This window comes from Gasterosteus aculeatus, chromosome 18 (genome assembly GCF_964276395.1).
Source record: "Gasterosteus aculeatus chromosome 18, fGasAcu3.hap1.1, whole genome shotgun sequence".
Classification (NCBI taxonomy): domain Eukaryota; kingdom Metazoa; phylum Chordata; class Actinopteri; order Perciformes; family Gasterosteidae; genus Gasterosteus; species Gasterosteus aculeatus.
In genome coordinates this window covers 5,287,322-5,306,239 of record NC_135706.1, presented here as the reverse complement: position 1 = coordinate 5,306,239, position 18,918 = coordinate 5,287,322, and the positions used below count along the sequence as shown (strand labels likewise).

At 44.3% G+C, this 18,918-nt stretch overlaps 1 protein-coding gene across 13 annotated transcripts in view; it reads left to right on the top strand.

The window, feature by feature from the left end:
- Positions 1-18,918, top strand: part of ncoa1 (nuclear receptor coactivator 1) — a 40,120-nt gene that overhangs the window by 14,435 nt on the left and 6,767 nt on the right. For 7 of the 13 annotated variants that reach the window (XM_078093007.1, XM_078093008.1, XM_078093009.1 and 4 more), the window contains 15 exons: positions 1,666-1,875; positions 7,744-7,849; positions 9,489-9,655; positions 9,817-9,923; positions 10,040-10,217; positions 11,501-11,680; positions 12,716-12,808; positions 13,194-13,334; positions 14,214-14,361; positions 14,442-15,402; positions 15,551-15,778; positions 16,535-16,883; positions 17,453-17,635; positions 18,048-18,162; positions 18,626-18,794. In XM_078093007.1, coding sequence (XP_077949133.1) covers positions 7,761-7,849; positions 9,489-9,655; positions 9,817-9,923; positions 10,040-10,217; positions 11,501-11,680; positions 12,716-12,808; positions 13,194-13,334; positions 14,214-14,361; positions 14,442-15,402; positions 15,551-15,778; positions 16,535-16,883; positions 17,453-17,635; positions 18,048-18,162; positions 18,626-18,794 — 3,108 coding nt within the window. In that variant the 5' untranslated portion in view covers positions 1,666-1,875; positions 7,744-7,760. Of the gene's footprint in view, positions 1-1,665; positions 1,876-4,979; positions 5,271-7,743; positions 7,850-9,488; positions 9,656-9,816; positions 9,924-10,039; positions 10,218-10,490; positions 10,604-11,500; positions 11,681-12,715; positions 12,809-13,193; positions 13,335-14,213; positions 14,362-14,441; positions 15,403-15,550; positions 15,779-16,534; positions 16,884-17,452; positions 17,636-18,047; positions 18,163-18,625; positions 18,795-18,918 lie in introns of those variants that run through there. The other 6 variants (XM_078093015.1, XM_040160254.2, XM_078093006.1 and 3 more) reach the window with 4 other exon arrangements.

The following is an 18,918-nucleotide window of genomic DNA, read 5'->3' as shown; positions in this document are numbered from 1 at the left end:
TTTGGCTGAAAGTCTCTGTCATCTAAAACAAATATCAAACGACCAGGCAGGTTCCATCTAAGAAGGCAAGCTGTGTGGGCCGCAACCAGCAAATAGCCGACCCGACTCAAAGAATGTCGCCTGAAGTGGAGCAACATTCCAAAGTGCTTGACGTCGATCAATATGTCATTTGCCACCAATTTGAATGTGACGCAACACTTGTGTAAGATCATTCAAGAGATACCAAGTTTTCAAGTTGCATACAATTTCTATACATTGTATAATTGTTCATCAAAGGGCATCACAGACGCCTGTGGTTGTTTGAGTTGACCCCAGTTTAATTAAGTCGCCACCATTGGTGAAATGCAGTTCTCCTTGATGCAAATGTGCTATTTCTCAACTCTTGTAGTTCTTGAGAAGCATCGGTAGGTTGAGCCTGTTCCAAAGGTCCAACCCGAGGTGCCTCTTGAGCCATTTAGCGGCGGATCTGATGATTAATAATCCTTTTGGATATGTTGATATGTGTTAAAATACCATTTACACAGGTTGCTCGAGCAGTGTTGAAGGGGGGAGTGCAGCCGTTCACTATACTTGCAAATCTTGAATACACATGTTGTCAGTTGACATTCCACATCTGGAGTGAGTGGCCTTTTGTCACTCCAATGACATTTCAACGTTGCCTGCCACATGAGTATTTGTGTGAGTTCTACCTCCTATTGTGTATTAAAATAGTATATCAATTACTCACCCTGTATCAAAGGCTTAAGGAAAGAAAAAAAACATTTTGTAATTTTTTAAATGCCACTCAAAAAGCTGTGAAGTATTGACAAGTAAACAATAATATCAGATATTAAAACCTTCGTTTACAGACACAACACTCCCTGTCCTATTTCTTACTAGTTACAGTTCGTCCTTTTTTTTTTGGCGAGCCGTTGTGATTATGAGAGGTGAAGCTACGGATCAGTGTGTGGATTCGGCTGTGTTCCGTTCCCCCCCCCTTCCCGTCTCCCCCCCCCCCCCCCCCCTCCGCTGGGTGGCCAACTAGCCAGCTGTCTGCGGGTATCAAGCAGAGGTCTCGTCTGGAAACATCAGGAGCAGATGAGTCTGCAGACGTTTCTACTCAGGTTATTAACTGGGACATCTGTGCCCCAGTTTGATGACCAACTAAAGCAGAATGTATTTTAGAACTATCTTTTGCTGCGGATCTTCATTATTGCTCTCCTTGCTGTATTTTGCATCAGAAGATATAATTTTTTAAACTGGCAAAAGGATTTAATTGTTTTGGCCCTATCGCTTGTTTCAGGGTGTACGAACGCATAAATAACAGTGATGTGCTCCAGGTGAGCTGGCATAATAAGAACGTTAGGATTCAGAACCTCCTCCTTAACACTACGTCTTTTTGTTCACATTGACAAAAAAGGTGATTGGGAACAGGGTGAAACAATAACTTTCACTGGGAACTTTGATTTTGACTTTTTGAAACACTTCATGATAAATAAATAAAGTTCTGCCGTGTTCCTGTTTTGGCACAAAAGGCAGAAAACATCACACCTCCACCTAGCTCACTGCGCCGCTGGGATTGTTGCGATTACCCACTTTTGCAACAAATGACCTTGTATTATGCAGTCAGTTTCAGATTTATTTAAAAAAACAATCGCTTACTTGAGTTGTTCTCTCTTCTTCTAGTCGGAGGCCTACAGGCTTCTCCCTGCACCTGAGATGTTGCCACGTGACAGAGCGGCCGTGGAGACATAAGTCCACCACTGCCGCCGCTCCGCGCCTCCACCCCGAGCTGAGATCTCCACTCCCCCCAAACCCCCTTTATCTCTTCTCTGAGCCCTGGACAAGGCCAACCACATCCAACCACATGACTCGCCCACTGGACCCCTAGATCAAGTAAGTAAATATGGCCGCAGTGCGCGACCTCTGCGTGGTCGGGCGTGTGCTTCTGGTCCTCGACTTTCCCACTAAATATTCCCAGAATGCCATTATCACGGTATTGACTTCCCAGAGAGTCCCAGCCAGGCTTAGGAAGTAAAGCAAAACAAAGTAGCTGGTTCATTGTTGATGTATTGAGCTGCAAATAAGCCGCGGACTGGATGCCGGAGTGCCTGGACGTGTTCTAGGCTTGTTCTGCACTCGTGCTTAAAAATAGTAGGCAACATATTCACACGTGTCACTTTGTTCTGGATATTTAATCCAGAACTCCAAAATAGTCAATTTAGATATAAATGACATGGAGAAGAGCAGCACTCCTATTTGAGAGGCTTCAAACACAAATGTAATGAGTCTATTATCAAAGATTATTATTATAGACTACTGTTTTACATCCATCACTATGATTTTAATATCTTCCCTGTGTAAAGTGTTAAAGTCAATACACCTCTTATTCCATGTATGAAGTATGTTTTTAACCCCCAGTCTTTTCAATCGTTTCTGTAATGATTTATGTGGAGTGCAGCTTTTGAAGGAAATTGTTTTATTGACATTTTGAGGTTCAGCTGTCCAATTTTTTCCCTCAGTGTGATTTGCAGAGCAAATTTACGTTGTATTAGTTATACAGTTTTTGGACATTATCAATAGTCCTAAAACAAAGTATGAATAAAATACCCTGAGTTAAACAGTTTATTATTTTTATCCAGTACTCAAAACAGAGTGCACAATTGGCTGCATTTGAAGCCGTCATAAAAGACTTAATAGCATCAATTTAAATTTGAAGAGGGCCAGTTAGTCCGGGTTCAAATTGATAAGTAAGAGAGAGATAATAACTCTCTCACTGGCCTTCATGCTTTATTACACTAAGGCCCCAAACCGGCTGCGCAGCTCTGAACATCCTGATATGTTTGACTCTCCCTCGGAAGCATTACAGCAGTTGAAATGAGGACACGCACCACCACGCTCCCATTTAAATCACACGGAAGAGTTCAATAAGGCCATTCATGTGTGAATAATCTTCCTGGAAGTGAACAAGTTTGAGATCTAAAACTAGCCGCGAAACATGTGACCAAGGCAGCTATCCCCGTCCAAACAAATTACCTCATACAGTCGTGTTATTTAAAAAAATGAATCCTAATTCTTGCTATTCATAGAATTCAGAGGGTATAGGGTAGAGCCACGGAGCCCTTCCCCTTTTTATGGAGTAATGTAAATACTTCTACATTTAAGTTATACATTCTTCTTGTATGCTATACTAAATACTATTTTTTTTGCTTAACAGATGCTAAAAGTGACTTTGGGTAACTGGCTTTATATTCTACACACTGGGCAGTGTGATTCTCACCCTATTAGAAGTTTGGTAGTGTGATTGGAGTTGAATGCAGTCCAAGGTAATTTCTTACTTACTAAACATCCTGGATCTTGGTGTAAACAGACGGTGGGAAACAATGGGCTGGACCATGACGAGGGTTTTCACTGGATAAGCAGGGTCTCGTATAGCCAGTTGTGTCTTTCTTAACAGTATGAAGATTTACTTTTATTCGCTTTGTCCTAGGGAGAGGTTACCCGTTGCCGTGCCTACGCTCGTCTTTTTAATTTGAAGGCAGCTGTGGGATGTATTTTGTCGTCAAACGAAGGGCAGTTAAAGGAATTGGTGAAATGTTTGGTTTTCATTAGCAGTCACTGTTCAGGGTCTCAGCTGTGCATCATCCTCATCATCATCATCGTCATGGAGATTTGTGATGGAATCACTGAAAACTCCATTAAAAGTGTAACGAGTCTTTGTTTAGAGCAGAAAAGATTTGTTCGTATTGAAAATAATCAGGAACCGCTATTTGTTACTAATTCATCATTTTTTGAAAGAGTTTTAGCTTTGTAAATAATCCGTAGATTTAACTAGACTTTTGAAGGTGACACGTTGGATTCCCCTTTAACAATTATGGCTCGTTGTGGCCTTTTGTTCCAGCAGAAAGGTCCAAACATTTTATGTGCCAACCATTTAAACATAAAAACTGCTTCTCTACAATGTAGGAAATTGTACCTCTCGGTGTTTTATTATAGCAATATGAAGACGTCAACTCATGTTTTGGGACTGGTATTTTTATTTTTGGGGGTATTTTCTGACTTTTTTAAGGATTAACTAATTGATGAGATAATTGCATTAATTGATAACTGGAAGAGTTGCACCCCACATTGGGGTACTTTCCGCTGCTGACATAACCAATTCATTTACAATCAAAGTTTCGAAGATTGATTTGTGTTTGCTTCATCTTAATTAATACACAACATAATATGACACGGTGAGGCCAATGTACCATTTAAAGTGAACGTCTCCGTTTGAAACGCCGTCGGTGGTGTGAGTGGTACGAGGGAGGAGCTTTTAAATCAAAAAAGATTGGGTGGTTATTCAATATGGTTTAATTGATTTTGTATTATTGGTTGCTGTGTGAAGTCTGGCTCAACAGTGCGACTCCACATGTGTTGGTTCAGATAATAGTTTGTTCAGAGAGAAATAGCGCAGCTGTGACCAAATGCACCCGTGATGTTGGAGGTTTAAATCTTTCCTCTGTCAAAATATAAAATAAACCAATCTCTGCTGTCCTGATTTCTCAACGAATCAATGTGCATGCAGTCTAATAATTTATAACCAAGACTGCATTCTAACTTCCGTTATTGGCTATTGAGTCTCTGGCTAAAGGAGAAAAAGCCTTTTGTGTCAAGAACAACGCACAAGTGTAAAAAAGGAGTAAAGAGTTTCTTTTTGGTAGCTTTACTTACCGTCACCATAGCTAACTAAGATATGATGCAGCAGGAGGAGCAAACAGCCGTGTTGATTATTTTTAAGGTTATTAATGCAGTGTTGGCTGGTTGCGTCCATCAAAATAATGGTGTCCGTTTTTTATTTAAGTGTGATTCCTTTCACATAACCATGAAGCTGGGCCTGAAACGTCAACACTTCCAACAGCAGGAATCTGAATATTAAAGCGAACGGGGCCCCATTAGGGAACCTCGCGCTGCAGAACGGTGAGTAAGGATTTAGAAGCTCGACCAGGTATCAGCGCCGGACCACGCAGAGCCTTATATATCGATTAAAACACATACCGAGATCAGACAGCTGCCCAATCCAAGCAGAGGACCACTGTGTGAATGAGGGCGGCCAGACTGCTAAATCACGGGCAGTACAATCAATATGACCATGAAAGACAAAATTATTGATAAATCTTTTTTTTTTTTTTTTTACTGTGTTGTGTTTGGAGGGAACCCGCTGACATTACGAGCACTGGTCAAATGGCGCAATCGCACTCCCACTGTGTCCACGCAGGAGACGGCAGTTAAAGACCAGTTCACCCCACCACGTAAGCTCTTGATTGCCTCTGTCGAGCGGGTGGCTGGGATGTGGGGCGGAAAGCCTCCCACCACGGCCGGTGGACTCGTCGAGCGCACGCACACTCTCAGCCAGGTTTCCCTCGCTGTTTCTATGAAAATAGCTGGTTTCTTGTTACGCTAAATGAAAAGAAATGGGGTCAGAGCGTAGCAGTTGATACAGCCCTGTGCGTCATGAAATATAACAGTAATCATTTATTTTTTATGGTTTTCAAACATTTTATAACCTCACAGCATTTGACACATTAGGCAAGAAAGTCACTGACAGCTTTGTCAATAACATAATAACATTGTCAATAATCAATAACAACCCCTCACTGCCAGCCCAGCTGTGTCCATCAGGGCTAATTTAACGCCCATCGGGGTCTGCAGCCCTGGAGAGACGAAGCCCCGGGACACCTTGTAGCAAAGTAACGGATCAAAAGGAAAATTGATTTGGAGGAAAAAACTGCTTTACCAACAAACTGTAACAAGTGCTATTTAAGACCAAGGTATTGCTGAATAGTGGATCGAAGGTGTTTTTCTCGCTACTTACTCTGGCAAAGCAAACGATCGGTTTAATGGCAATGACGCTGAATATGACTTTATTTCCTGCTGCGATCAACTAGAACGCTCCAGTAGATGCACGCAGCCTGGATCCACACATGCAGCAACCACTGGTCTGGTTTCTTGAAATGTATAATGCATGGTGTTTCCTGCTGTGTTCGTTAAGCACTCATTTCTCTTGATTGTTCAGTTTTAGCTGTGTTATAAGTCAATGCATAACCTAAGCTAATTTGTATTTCCATATATGTTGAGCGGGCCTCTTTCTTTCTCCCCGTGGCGGATGGATCTTTTTATGTGTTCGCGGCATGAGGAGGGTCGAGGAGGAGAGGGGTGATTTGAGGTGAAATGAGAGTGTCGCCAGGAGCGATTAGCGTCATGTGAGCAGCGTGGCCCTGCAAGCAGCCGACTCCGCCACAATGGCTGCTTGTTTTTTCTTTTTTTAGGTTTACCCCTGTATTTAAAACAGTGTTTGTGTCTGTAGTCGGTGTGTATGTGTATGGCCATGATTCTTTAGATGCGTCAAGAATGTTATTTCTGAGTCCATATTGATGTGTGCGTGCTCAAGGCTAAACTTAAGGATTTCAGACTCCTTCATCTAAATGAAACTCCTTTTAAGACACATTTTTGTCAACAGGCTAGTTATAAAATATTAAACCCTGCGTGTCTCCAGTTTGCTAAGCGTGACAGAAATTCATATCCCTTACTGTTTTTTGCAGATTTTGTGTACATTGATTACTAGAGTTGTTTTAAATTAGATTTTTGATGCCATTAAAAGGGTTGTAACATGCATATTTGACCTAATGGATCATGCAAGAACCCTGTTAACTCCCCCTCTTCACCCGATGGGCTTTGTCAAATGTTGCCATGGTTACGCCCTTGATGCCGCTGCAGGCAATAGAGTTGGCAGATAAAGATAAGAACAAGTCCATTAAGGGAGACTAAAAAAGAATATAAGACACATAGGACACAATATTACCATTAATTTTTGTTAATTTAGAGCAATTTTACAACTATATCACTGCAACTACAGTTTGAATCAGTACCAGCAGTAATGGATTGTTAATACAGCTGTGTGCGGAACAACATTTTTGGAAAGCCTCGGCACCAACAACGATGAATTAAAGCACACTATTTAATTTAGAATTACAACAACGCTCTGGCGTTATTGGAAATGTTTGGATTGCAGTCAGAAACAAACTTCTACCAATAGTGTAATATTAGTGAAGTCTACAACTTTGCTCAAATAACTGGGTCAAGCACACGGAATACAGAAAGCAATAACATGTTATGCAAGAAGCTTTAAACTATTTGGTACAGCCCCAATAAACAATAAAAGTTCATCCAGTCCATTACTACAGCCAGTCACTGTTTGCATTTGAAATACTTCTCATGAATCACAGCTGTCATTTTTTGAAAAGCCTTTTAGTGCGTCAATTCTGACATTTCAGTTTCTTTCCTTTTTTGGGAACTTGATGAAGTGTCAACTGTACTTGTGTCTTTCTCTTCGGTATTTTGACGTTGTGGTCAATGTGCAACTGTTAACAACCCTAAAAGAGAAAAACATTGTTATCTTTGCCTCTCTCTGTTTTTTTATCCTGAACACTGACCTCAAACCAAAGTTCATATAAGCTGTGAAGTTTGTGAACCTCACCACGGACAATATGTCATATAATAAATGCAGTTGTATTATTATGCCATGTGGCAGTAACCGCTCCTAATGAAAGTGAGTGTCAACCGGACATATTCAAAGAATAGTGTGACCTGAGTTTGTTTGCAGCACTAGTTGAGGTTTTAGGAGACAACACTTTTTTTGTCATGTTCTGTTTTTTGGGGGAAGTACCAGTTTGATTAATGACCTTTCCTCACTTCGCCGTTCGCAATTCTGTTCTTCCCTCACAGGTCAGTTGAAACTGAAAATGAGCGCAGTAGGGGAAACCCCCCCGGACCCTGGCACACCAGAATCCCGCAAGAGGAAGGGCTCACCATGTGACACATCGGGCCAAAGGTAAAGAGCCGGAGACATGCCTCCTCCTCTGACTGCCACTCTCCTGTAAACACTAGCAGGGCACAAATACCACTCTTAACGTGAATTTAATTTAGTAAATTCAGGATTTGTCATTACAAAACTACTAAGTCTCCACAAATGAACTTTCATACACAGACAACACACATTCTTAGACTAAGCAAAAACTACAAAGCACCTTTTAGCAAACAGGACGTCAGCTGCTCCCCTGGATTGCTTTCCACCAGCCTGCTGATCGCTGCTGCTGCGCCGGCGCTAATTGGCTTGTTCCAGTTTTATTAAACATAATCATATATTATCACAATGAAATGTCATGAAACAAATGTGTTTGTGATGCAAAAAGGCACTCTATTATTTTGGCAGGTAATAAAGATGCTTGGCCAATAGATTTCTTTTTTCTTCTACCACCACCCTCCCTCCCCATGAAGTTATTTTTGGACACTGTTAAATTAAGGTACACACCCTGTTTGAAAATTAAAAGAAACATGTGCGTTTCCAGGATCATAAGGCATCAGTTACCCAGACGTCATAAAATGAAATAATAATACATTATGTGAAGTTATGAGATGTGTCACAGGGGACACTTTTTCTGCTTTCATAGTTTTTTTTGCTTAAGTAACATTTTCAAAGTGGTAGTATTTCTGTGTGGTGTTAGTACTTTTACTTCAGATTAAGATCTGAAGGCTTCCTCAACCACTGAGAGTCCATAAGGCCACATAGCTGATGTAAGCGGAGGTAACAGCCCAGCTAGCGTTTCTACAGCACCTCCACGCAGCCACTGTCCTGCGCATTTCCCCTCTTCACTCCCCCTCTCTTGGTCACCACGCCTGTGTGTTCTGGCAGGCCGATGCACTGACCTACTTTTTCTGTTGTCGTCTCTCTCACACACACACACGCACACAGTCCAACATACACACACACATTCCTTTATTCATGTTTACCACATACCTTGCAGTAACTCTGCGGTTTTGAAGTATGTTATTGAGTCTGGAGAATAAGGGTAAGCCGTGGACTTAAGGCGCTCGCATTAAAGCAGATTTGAGTCGCCATATTTCTGCCGATGACTTATGGCAACTTTCTTGTTTGCATATCACAGCAACCAATCACATGAAGCGGGTTGAAAAACCACAGCACATGTGACATTACTTAAACTGATCATTCAAACCACCTGTTGTTCAAATGTCTCCTCTTTTTGCTCCTTGGAGAGACCTTAAACGCTATTGTACATTCCCTGAGTGTAACAGAGCAGGATTTCGGGTTCATATCTCTTGCTTTGCCCAAATTGAACTGACAAACCGATATCCCGTTATTGGCTTAATGCAGCTATATCAGCATGGATTATACGTTCATGATATAGTGGATGGCCAATAAATAGCAACAACTGCTCAGAGATAACTGAAGAACAGTGTCTCTGTTACATTGTCATTGGTTGTTACTAGTAAACAACGGACGTTTCAGGGTTCCACTGAGCACATTATTGTGGTCCCAATTTTTTATGGAATCATGCATTGAAAGTATACCAATCACATGACTCTTGCGCCTCCTTGCCGGGGACGGCCGTGACCCGGGGTCGCGGTTTGTCCGTTCCAGTCATCCCCAACGTAGTACCTTTTCTGTGCAGTCTGGAGAAGCGGAGACGGGAGCTGGAGTGCCGCTACATCGAGGAGCTGGCGGAGCTGCTGTCGTCCAACATGGGCGACATTGCCAGTCTCAGTTCCAAGCCCGACAAGTGCCACATACTCAAGAGTACCGTGGACCAAATCCAGCAGATGAAACGGCGTGAGCAGGGTGAGGACACACACATACACACAATGGATTGGTTTGTGGAAGGCTTAACCAAATAGTCTGCCCTAAAGACGTTTGCGGGCTTGAGATTCGATCAATTTGCTATTCACTGTTTGTTTTTGTCCGCGCGAAGCTCTGATTTGCATTGCTTTGCCCCCTGATAGAGAATGCAGCTCTTGTGTCTCCAGATGATGAGGTTCAGAAAAGCGATATCTCCTCCAGTAGCCAGGGGCTGGTGGAGAAAGCAGCTCTGGGGCCCATGCTGCTTGAGGTGAATCACATGTTTCCTCACCACCAGCCGCTGGGATTTTTACTCCCAACTCAACACACGGTCTGCTTTTACACTTTTGTTGTTGTTGTTTTTAACTCCTCCTCTCCTAATTTCAGGCCCTCGATGGGTTCTTTTTTGTCGTCAACCGGGAGGGTCGCATCGTCTTTGTGTCGGAGAACGTGATGAGCTACCTCGGATACGCCCAGGGGGAGCTGATGACCTCCAGCGTCTACAGCATGCTCCACGTGGGAGACCACAATGAATTTGTTCGCAATCTGCTGCCCAAAAGCTTGGGTGAGTGAGCTGGCATTTCTGTGTTGTTGTTTTTTTACATTGTGCACCCATCTGCTGTTTAACACTTTATTTTATAGGTTTACGATGCCAACATTCTGTATGTAAATATGCTAATTGGATTTTCATTGTCTTTGACAGTTTCAATGCCGATTAAACCCATAAAGGAGATCAGCATTTGTAGCCAAATTCCAACCTAGTACTTAACACGGATGATTTACTTGTTTTATTGATGGAAGATACGGTAGCTAAAGCACATTTGAAGAGGCATGAACTAAGGCAGTGTGATAAACTGTGGACAGTTTGAATAAATTACGATTTAAGTACTCTTCACAAAGCTGAAAAAGGAGAGCGAGGAAGACAGTATCAAGAGGAGAAGGAATGTGTGGGTGAGTTTGAGGAGCGAGGGAGGAGTGAAACACCATCTTTCTTCCCTGTGATAATGTTGTTTTAATTTTTAGCCGCAACCTTGAGGAGCTGTTCCGATAAAAATGGAGGAGGATGCCTCTGTGGGGTCGCATAAGAACAACAGATAAAGGAGTGCAGTAGGCTGCGAGGTTGAGCAGTTGTAGTTTCAGTTCTGATCTTATAATCTCTTTTAATGTTGTGCTAGACACTACCGCTCGCCTTCTTGAAAAGGGAGATCTTTAAAACCCACTTTTAATAGAGAAACTAGATACAAACAGCAGTTAAGCCACCTCAATGAGACACACAGATTACTCTTACAGGAGGGTCCTCCATTACATTTCGATGTGATTATATGGCGTTATAATAAACCCCAAAAGAAGAATTTGAATTGGGAAAATTGTTTGTAATCAAATCTTTCGCATCCAGTTTGATCCAGGAGTAATTACTCATTTCGCAAAACTTGCACCTCCCAGCAGTCTCAGAAAAATAGAAAAGAGAATCATCTGAAAATGAGAGTAGACTGAGCTGTGTTGGGCTCAGTGGGCCTTACGATGCAACAGGTGCCCGTTTCACAAAATCCATTTGGGAGCATAAAGTAGTTTATTGTGTGTGCATCCTCAAAAGGCATTTAAAGTGTAATGCCTGAATTTAGATTTACTTGGAAGTGGTTTTCTTCTTCTCTGCCTTTTCTCTCCGTCTTCTGCATCTGTTGGCCCAATACGGCGAGCAGTGAGTCAAACCAGCTCATAAAAACATAACCCACTGGGTAACTTTAACAACCCCCCCTCCCAAAGGGGACCTATTTTTTTGTAGTGTCGATTAAGACCGTAAATCGCCATCGACTCTAAACCGTTGCGTCCATTGTCCTTTCTTTGCAGTAAACAGCGCGCAGTGGCCACAGGAGGCGGGCCGAAGGAACAGCCACACCTTTAACTGCCGCATGTTGAAGAGGCCGCCGGACGAGTTGGATTCTGAAAATCCGGAGGCTCGGCAGCAATATGAGATCATGCAGTGTTTCACAGTGTCCCAACCACGCAGCATGCAGGAAGAGGGAGAGGGTACATGCAAACACACACACACACATACACAACTACGCATACTGCGCAGGAGCTTAATCTTGAGAATGTACGGTTATTCAAACCAATATCAATACAGGACGCTGATTACAATATGATATCTATATACTGCTCACTGTTTCACCTTTCTTTCTGTAAAGGACTATTTAAAGAAATAGTGATATGAATACTTTGCTTATTAGACAGAATATACATATAGATATCAGTGTTTCCCACAGATCCAACGTCAATGTGTGGCGGCTTGGGGGCTGACTGCTGAACTGGAATAATTTGTTCAATATTAATTTGTGAGACAGAACTTTATTAAGTAAATACAAAAGAGGGATTCACGCCTATACAAATGTCGTACTAAATGCGCAAAATCTGCCAGAGCGGCGGATTTTGCGCGGCTTGCAAAAAAAAGACACGCGAGGCAGATGTGTGCGTGTGCGTGTGCGTGCGCGTGTGCACGCGCCCGCCCGCACGCACCCACGCAAGCACAACCTCCACCATGTGACCAGTAGGACTGCGGCAATATTCTTGCAGGACATTCAGTATTTTTGGAGGGGGGGTTGTTGTGATGGCCTTGGTGAAAAGTACAATGTGGTTCCTGCATTGCAAATTTACTTTGCCGTTGAGCTCTGTCTGCTTATTTTTATTTTGTTACTGCCTGGCCCTTGTGTATTGTAGAACTCTGCGTCCTTCTGTTCTTGTGTGGATGTTAAATCCCAACATCCGTTGTTGGAATGACACAATGCCAAGCTTGATTGGCTCTGATTCTCATCTATGCAGGTCATCCAAAATGATCAGATCAGGTCTTTGAGTTTTGACAAGTTCTGAGAGGAATATACATTTGATATTTTGGAGAAATTCGTATTAGAATTGAGGCAAGTTTTTATCATGTGTTATCATGCATGGTTCACCTATAGGGATAGGTAAGGTATTTTGAAGTGAGGATTGTTATGAGGTACTTATCCATATTACTGCTTTTCATCTGTTGGTTTCTCTCTATTTCGTCTGTGTCCTTTCTTTCCTCAGACCTGCAGAGCTGCCTGATCTGTATTGCCTGTCGGATACCACGCGCCCAGCCTTTCAGCACAGAGTCGTTCATCACAAAGCAGGACCCCACAGGTAAGGATCCGAGGACAATTCATTGTCATTATACAAAACTGGGTCCACAAAGAACCATAGTTGTGCTGTGTAGTTGACCCCTTTTGCTAAACCAGAAATCATTACAAAACAAAGCTGGAGTACTTCTTTGAACTTTTACATCAGAAAGGATGCAAACTGCAACAACAAAAAAGTCCTTCGGGTTGATAACATAGCTTAATGTAGCCTACATCTTCACATTAAGAGTTCTACATCTGGGAGTAACTGTTCGTACCTTTTGACTGTTTGAGCACCATTACATTGATGTAAACACAGCGTCTACCTCTTCTCGTCCCAGGCTACTGCAGATGTGGAAATGTGTGTATAAACAGTATAGACTGACCGTGTGTGTGGTGCTCTCCTCCAGGGAAGATCATCTCCATAGAAACAAGTGCTTTGCGAGCGACAGGACGGCCTGGCTGGGAGGACCTTGTCAGGAAGTGCATCTACGCTTTCTTTCAGACTCAGGGCAAAGAGCCCTCCCACGCCAAGAAGCTGCTGCACGAGGGTGAGTAGCCACGATCGATTGTTCAGCATCACTCCTGGAAATCATTGACAGAATCACTCCCAACTTCGCTACGGTAACCAGTGTGTCAGCAACTACACTGGAAACTGCTTGTATTGTTCACATGGGTCCTTGTCCACATGACCACATAAAGCAGATGTTTGTTGTTGCCTTAACTAACATTTGGACTTGTTTTACATAAATCCAAAGTTGTGAAAAAACGGCTTCACTACCTGCTAGCACGCTGGCAATCTGTCTGCCTTTTGCCTCACTAAGGGCTCGCATTGGCTGAGTTTTGGGGCGGCTTTGCATCACTACAGCGCGAGCTGTGCACTCAGATAAGCGTTCATCTGCCTGTGCTGCAGTGGCATGAACCCAGCTGAGAATCGGCAGAGTTTATTTTGGGGGACCTGGCATTATTGATTCACGTCAACAGCAGATTCTTTCACAATGCATATTAGTTTCATATTGAGACAAGAAAAAAAGCACCTTCAGCTGCCTGTCGATTTTAAAAAGTTTTCCCGTATGTTGTTGTGTGTGTATATATAAAAAAAAATATCATTATAAGCAAACTAGTTATTTTCAGTATTCTTGTGATTCCCTATCAAATTATCAAGCTGTTTGTCACTGTAACCACAATCCCTGTAATAAGTTGCCACCGTACTTCTAAACCATCAATTACCTTCATGCAACATTATCCGAATCTGCTGCTTTAGGGTTAGGGTTAGTTGCAGCTTTTACATGTTTACATTGTGTCAGTAATCCAAACCAGAGTTAACTGGAAAAGAAAGAAGGAAACCAATGATAAATGGATGCCAAAGTCTAAACCCTGTCTGCCTCTGTCTCATGTTCTGTGTGTGCATGTGCCGGTATCCCCATCAGTGATGACCCACGGCACCGCCATCAGCCCGTTGTACCGCTTCACGTTAAGCGATGGCACCGCGCTTAGCGCTCAGACCCGGTGCAAGTTCTGCTGCCCCCCTAACCCTGATGTTCAGCCCTTCATTATGGGCATTCACACTATTGACAGGTATGATCCCTTTCGTAGAAGATCCGTGTCGCACTTTTCCCTCTGCCACACAGTCACAGTAATCTTGTGTTTGCTTGCAGGGAACACAACACTGCTAGCTCTCAGGAAAACACTAACCCCGGCCTTCCACCCACCCTTGGCAGCCTTACCCAAACTCCCTCCCGCTCCCTTTCCCTTCCTCCCGGCAGCAACTGGACCCAGGGCTCAGGCCTCTCCACCTCGGGCCTTCACCCTAACAATACCAACACCTCCCCCCACAGACACAATCCAGCCACACCTGCGGGCTACCTGACGCCCAATCGGACCTTTCCCCAGGAACTCAACAGCCCCTCTGTTTTGAGCAGCCCACTCGCACCGACTCCTACCTCTTTTATGTCACCCAAGATGCCACGAGCCGGTCCCGGTTCAGGTGGAAGCCCTCACGTACCGGGAAACCCCTTCTCTGCTTCCACACCAGGTCTCCACTCCCCAGCCATGGAACTAAGTAGTGGAGGGTGCCTCAGCAGGCAGCAGTCTGGCGGGGATAGTAGTAGTAGCAGTAGCGGCATCGGCGGTGGGTCGTTCTCGATGTCCTATCCGGTCCTTCAGAGACAAGTCAGTGTGTCCACTGGCCCATCTACTCAGATGACACAGGGAGGAGAAGGAGGGGGAGCGGACTCTGTTAAAGCACCTCTTCCTTCGGCCTCCCAGCTGGGTAACCCCAGACTCAATCTGCTCCTGGAAAGCAATGGGCCTGGAGCTGAAACTAACAACAACAGCAGAATCCATTGCACCTCATCACCTCATCCCCCGAACCCTCATCCTGCCCCTCAGTGCCCTGCCTCTCACAGTACACTGACAGAGCGGCATAAGATCCTGCACCGACTGCTCCAGGACACCAGTCCCGACGACGCCTCCGCCACCACGGAGGATACACGAAACAAAAAGATCAAGAGGGAGCCGCCTGCCAGTTCGGCTCTGACCTCAGCACCTCCCAAGTCCAGCTCCAGAGAGCCACAGGACCATCAACTACTCCGTTTTCTCCTAGACACAGATGAAAAGGTGACCCTTGTTTTTTATTTCATTTGTAGGTATTTAGAGATATTTTCAGTCTAAAAATAAGAATTGGTATCAGCCTAGTACGTCCCATATTAGTGGTCCTTATCACGATGCCATGAAAACTAACGGAAAAAGCAATGTGTTTTCAAAGGACTTGGGGGACCTGCCGCCTCCATCAGCTCTCAGCCTGCAGACAGTGAGGGTGAAAGTGGAGAAGAGAGCAAGCATGGACGGAGTGGTCTGCACCGGGTCTACCGTTGCAGCAGGAGGTGCATCCAAACCCGCGGGAGGGAGCAGCAGCTCAGCGTGCACCAGCCCCAAATCTAGCCCAGTCGGAGAGAACCGGCGAGAAAGCCGCAGCGACAGCAGAGACTCCACGGTACAGTCGTTGTTGCTGTCTGTGATCAGTCAATAAGTCATTAGCGGGTCGTTGTGGCGCAGGGGTTAGAGAAGGTGTGCTGGGAAGCACAAGGTTGGTGGTTCGAGTCCAGGCTCCCCCATGTTCCATGTCGAAGTGTCCCTGAGCAAGACACCTAACCCCTAATTGCTCCCCGGGCAAAAATGTGAAAAAGCCATGGGTTTAAAGTGAAATGTAAGTCGCTTTGGATAAAAGCGTCTGCTAAATGACCTGTAATGTAATGTAATGTAATTAGCAGCGGGGGAGTCGCACCAACAATGATAAACACTCCCCCTGTGACATGTGGAACACGCATTCAGCAGACTTGAATCGAGCAACCAGATTGACTGCGCTGTTCCACTTTGTTACACTGCCATGACACCCAAATCCCAACTCCAACGACCTAATGATTTAACTAGGCGTTCCGGTAGCCATTTAAAAAGGCACTCATAGACAGAATGCTTACTGTTGAGGTTCCCTTGCATTGAGCTTTGCTCCTGTGGTTGCCTTCAGCCGTTGTAAATCAAGTTAAATGTTTATTTTCTTGGACCTTGTCTCAACTGTCCGCTCAGCTACCAGCTGCGGCCTTTTGAAGCTTGCTGGCCTGTGACCTTTTGTCTCGGCCCATCTCTCTGTCACTGATCTTTCTGCCGCACATTATTCTTTCACGCTATTCATTCTACCGTCCTGTCTTTCACCTCATCGCTATCCCTTGTCATCTGTTTCTGGTCCCCTCAGATGTCCGCTGGCCCTGTTGACATGGACCCTCTCACCCAGCTGCTCCCTGGCCTGAGAGGCCCGAGTGGGGCCAAACAGAGCAGTGAGGATTCAACAACCCCTGGAGAAGGCCCCCAACTCCAATCTCCAGCCTCTCAGCCCCCAGCTCCGCTTCAGTCCCCCCTGCCTCCGCTCCAATCCCCTCTGTCCCAACCCCAGTCCATTTCACAGTTGCAATCGCCGTCGCCCCAGCTCCACTCCCCTTCTCCCCAGCTCAAACTGCAGTCCCCCACTCGGCTCCAGCTGGGCGAGGCCAGCACTCCCCGCAATGTAAACGTGAAGAGAGAGCCTCCTGGCACTCCTAACAGAGGTAAAGTTTCATCTTGGCAGGAAGAGCAGGGGGGTGTTTATGCAGATGAGGGAATAATAATAAACTACCTACATACAGCCTATGGATGATGTTACTATTAACGCCAAGCATAACAATGATTTTAATTTTTTTATATTACTTACATTTTAAGGAATAAAGCCTAGTTAATGCTTCTGCGTTTTCAGAGCGACGCAGACGCAAGACCCCCTTGCGTGTCCCTTGCGTGCCTTTTCACACCTCCTTGCGTGTGGCGACCCATTTTTCTAGGCTTGCGTCGCTTTCGGCGCAGGCCTAGAAAAGCTTGCTGTTATCCTTAGTTGTATTACTATCAAGTACAGTTGCATAGCAAACTTCATTTTTTTCTTTTCATTCCTTTATTTACCTACACATTTTTGGTAGTTTGTGTGCCCCCTAGTGGCTGTTGGAGGCCCCACCGATGTCAACAGACCATGCATACTATACCAGAATAGTTGAAGTCTGTACATTTATGTTGAACAAAAAAGGTTTGTGAACCATTGTATTTTTTTAATTGATCTTGGCAGTTCTATGTGCATGTGTATGTTTCCCAGGACTCAGTGATGGCGGCCCGCCCTCCAGCTGCAACCTCCACAGTGCGTCATCCTTTGATTTCTGCAGTCCCCCCACTCCAAGCCAGAAACGGATCCTGGCACAGGGAGACCCCTTCCAGACGCCCATAGACAGCAGCCTCTTCCCAGAGGCCGAAGATATCAACCCTTTCAGTTCAAGCACTGGTATGCAAGAAAAGATAAACAGTCTCAGTTAGTCATGTGACGACTGCGGGAAACCCTGTCAGGTAGAAACTTGACAATACATTTTCAGTCGCAGTTAAGCACTGTTGAGCTGATTTCCATCTAGGTTTCATTGCTCTTACATAAATGACCCCACGAAGTACGACCGTTGGGTGTGTTCGGACTGTATTTTGTTACATACAGTATATGACCACGCATGTGGGATAACGGCAGCAAAATGCTACGCTATTGAAGCAATGCAAAATGAATAAATACATAACAAGCTGGATTACAAGTTGATGTGAAATTCCTTTTAAAATGTAGCTAAATACTGTAAATTCATTGAAATATATTTGTTGAATCTATTTTTTTTCTTGGATGTTATTTACAATAAAACTGTTAATATCTCATTCAGGCCTACCCAAGATGAATGTGGGAGACTCTCAGTTCCAGCCTCTGTCTCTGTCTGACACCTTGTCTTTTGATGGTCTCGAGACGGCGTTAGCAGCCACCTTGGCATCACCACAAGAGTGAGTAACACTGTACCCTCAACACCCAGTTCTGTGTCATTTACAGGGTTGTTTAATGGTTCTTTTAACCATTAAAGCTTCTGTTCGGGTTTTCAAATAAAGCAACGCTTTGAAGGGTTGTCTTCTTATTTATTTTACGCTTCTCTTAGATGACCGCTGTGTTTAAAAAAAAAAATAATTGTTTCTATATGTTCTTAATGACTTTTTTTGAGCGCTGCTGTGACACCCTTTGAACCGCCGCCCCTGAACCTGTAAGTGCAGTAATAATTAGACTACTGTAATAGCCTAAATCAATTCCAACTAACAAGAAAAAGCTTGATACCATTTCAAATGTTGAGTTAGAATATGAACGTCAACCTCATTAAGGAGGCTTTGATCAGCCGTAGTCTCCTCCAAAGGCGTTTAAAAAGAAAGAAAACCGTTGACACACAGTGATATGTGCGATGTTTGTCTGTGTGAGCAGGCAGTGTGTGCCCTGTACGCTGGACGAAGTGTTGGGCCCTCCGACTACACCCGAGGGGCGGAGCGACGAGAAGGCTCTGTTAGAGCAGCTCGTCTCCTTCCTCAGTGGGACGGATGAGAGTGAACTGGCGGAGCTGGATAAGGCCCTGGGGATCGACAAGCTGGTGCAGGCAAGTGTGTGCTTAAAGATGTAGCCCAAACCCCGGTTGGACCATTTTCAAGTAAAACAGGAAGTGTTTTTGCACGCTTTACTCCAGTTTGGCTCTCAGTTCAGTGTGTGTGCTGTTTTTAACG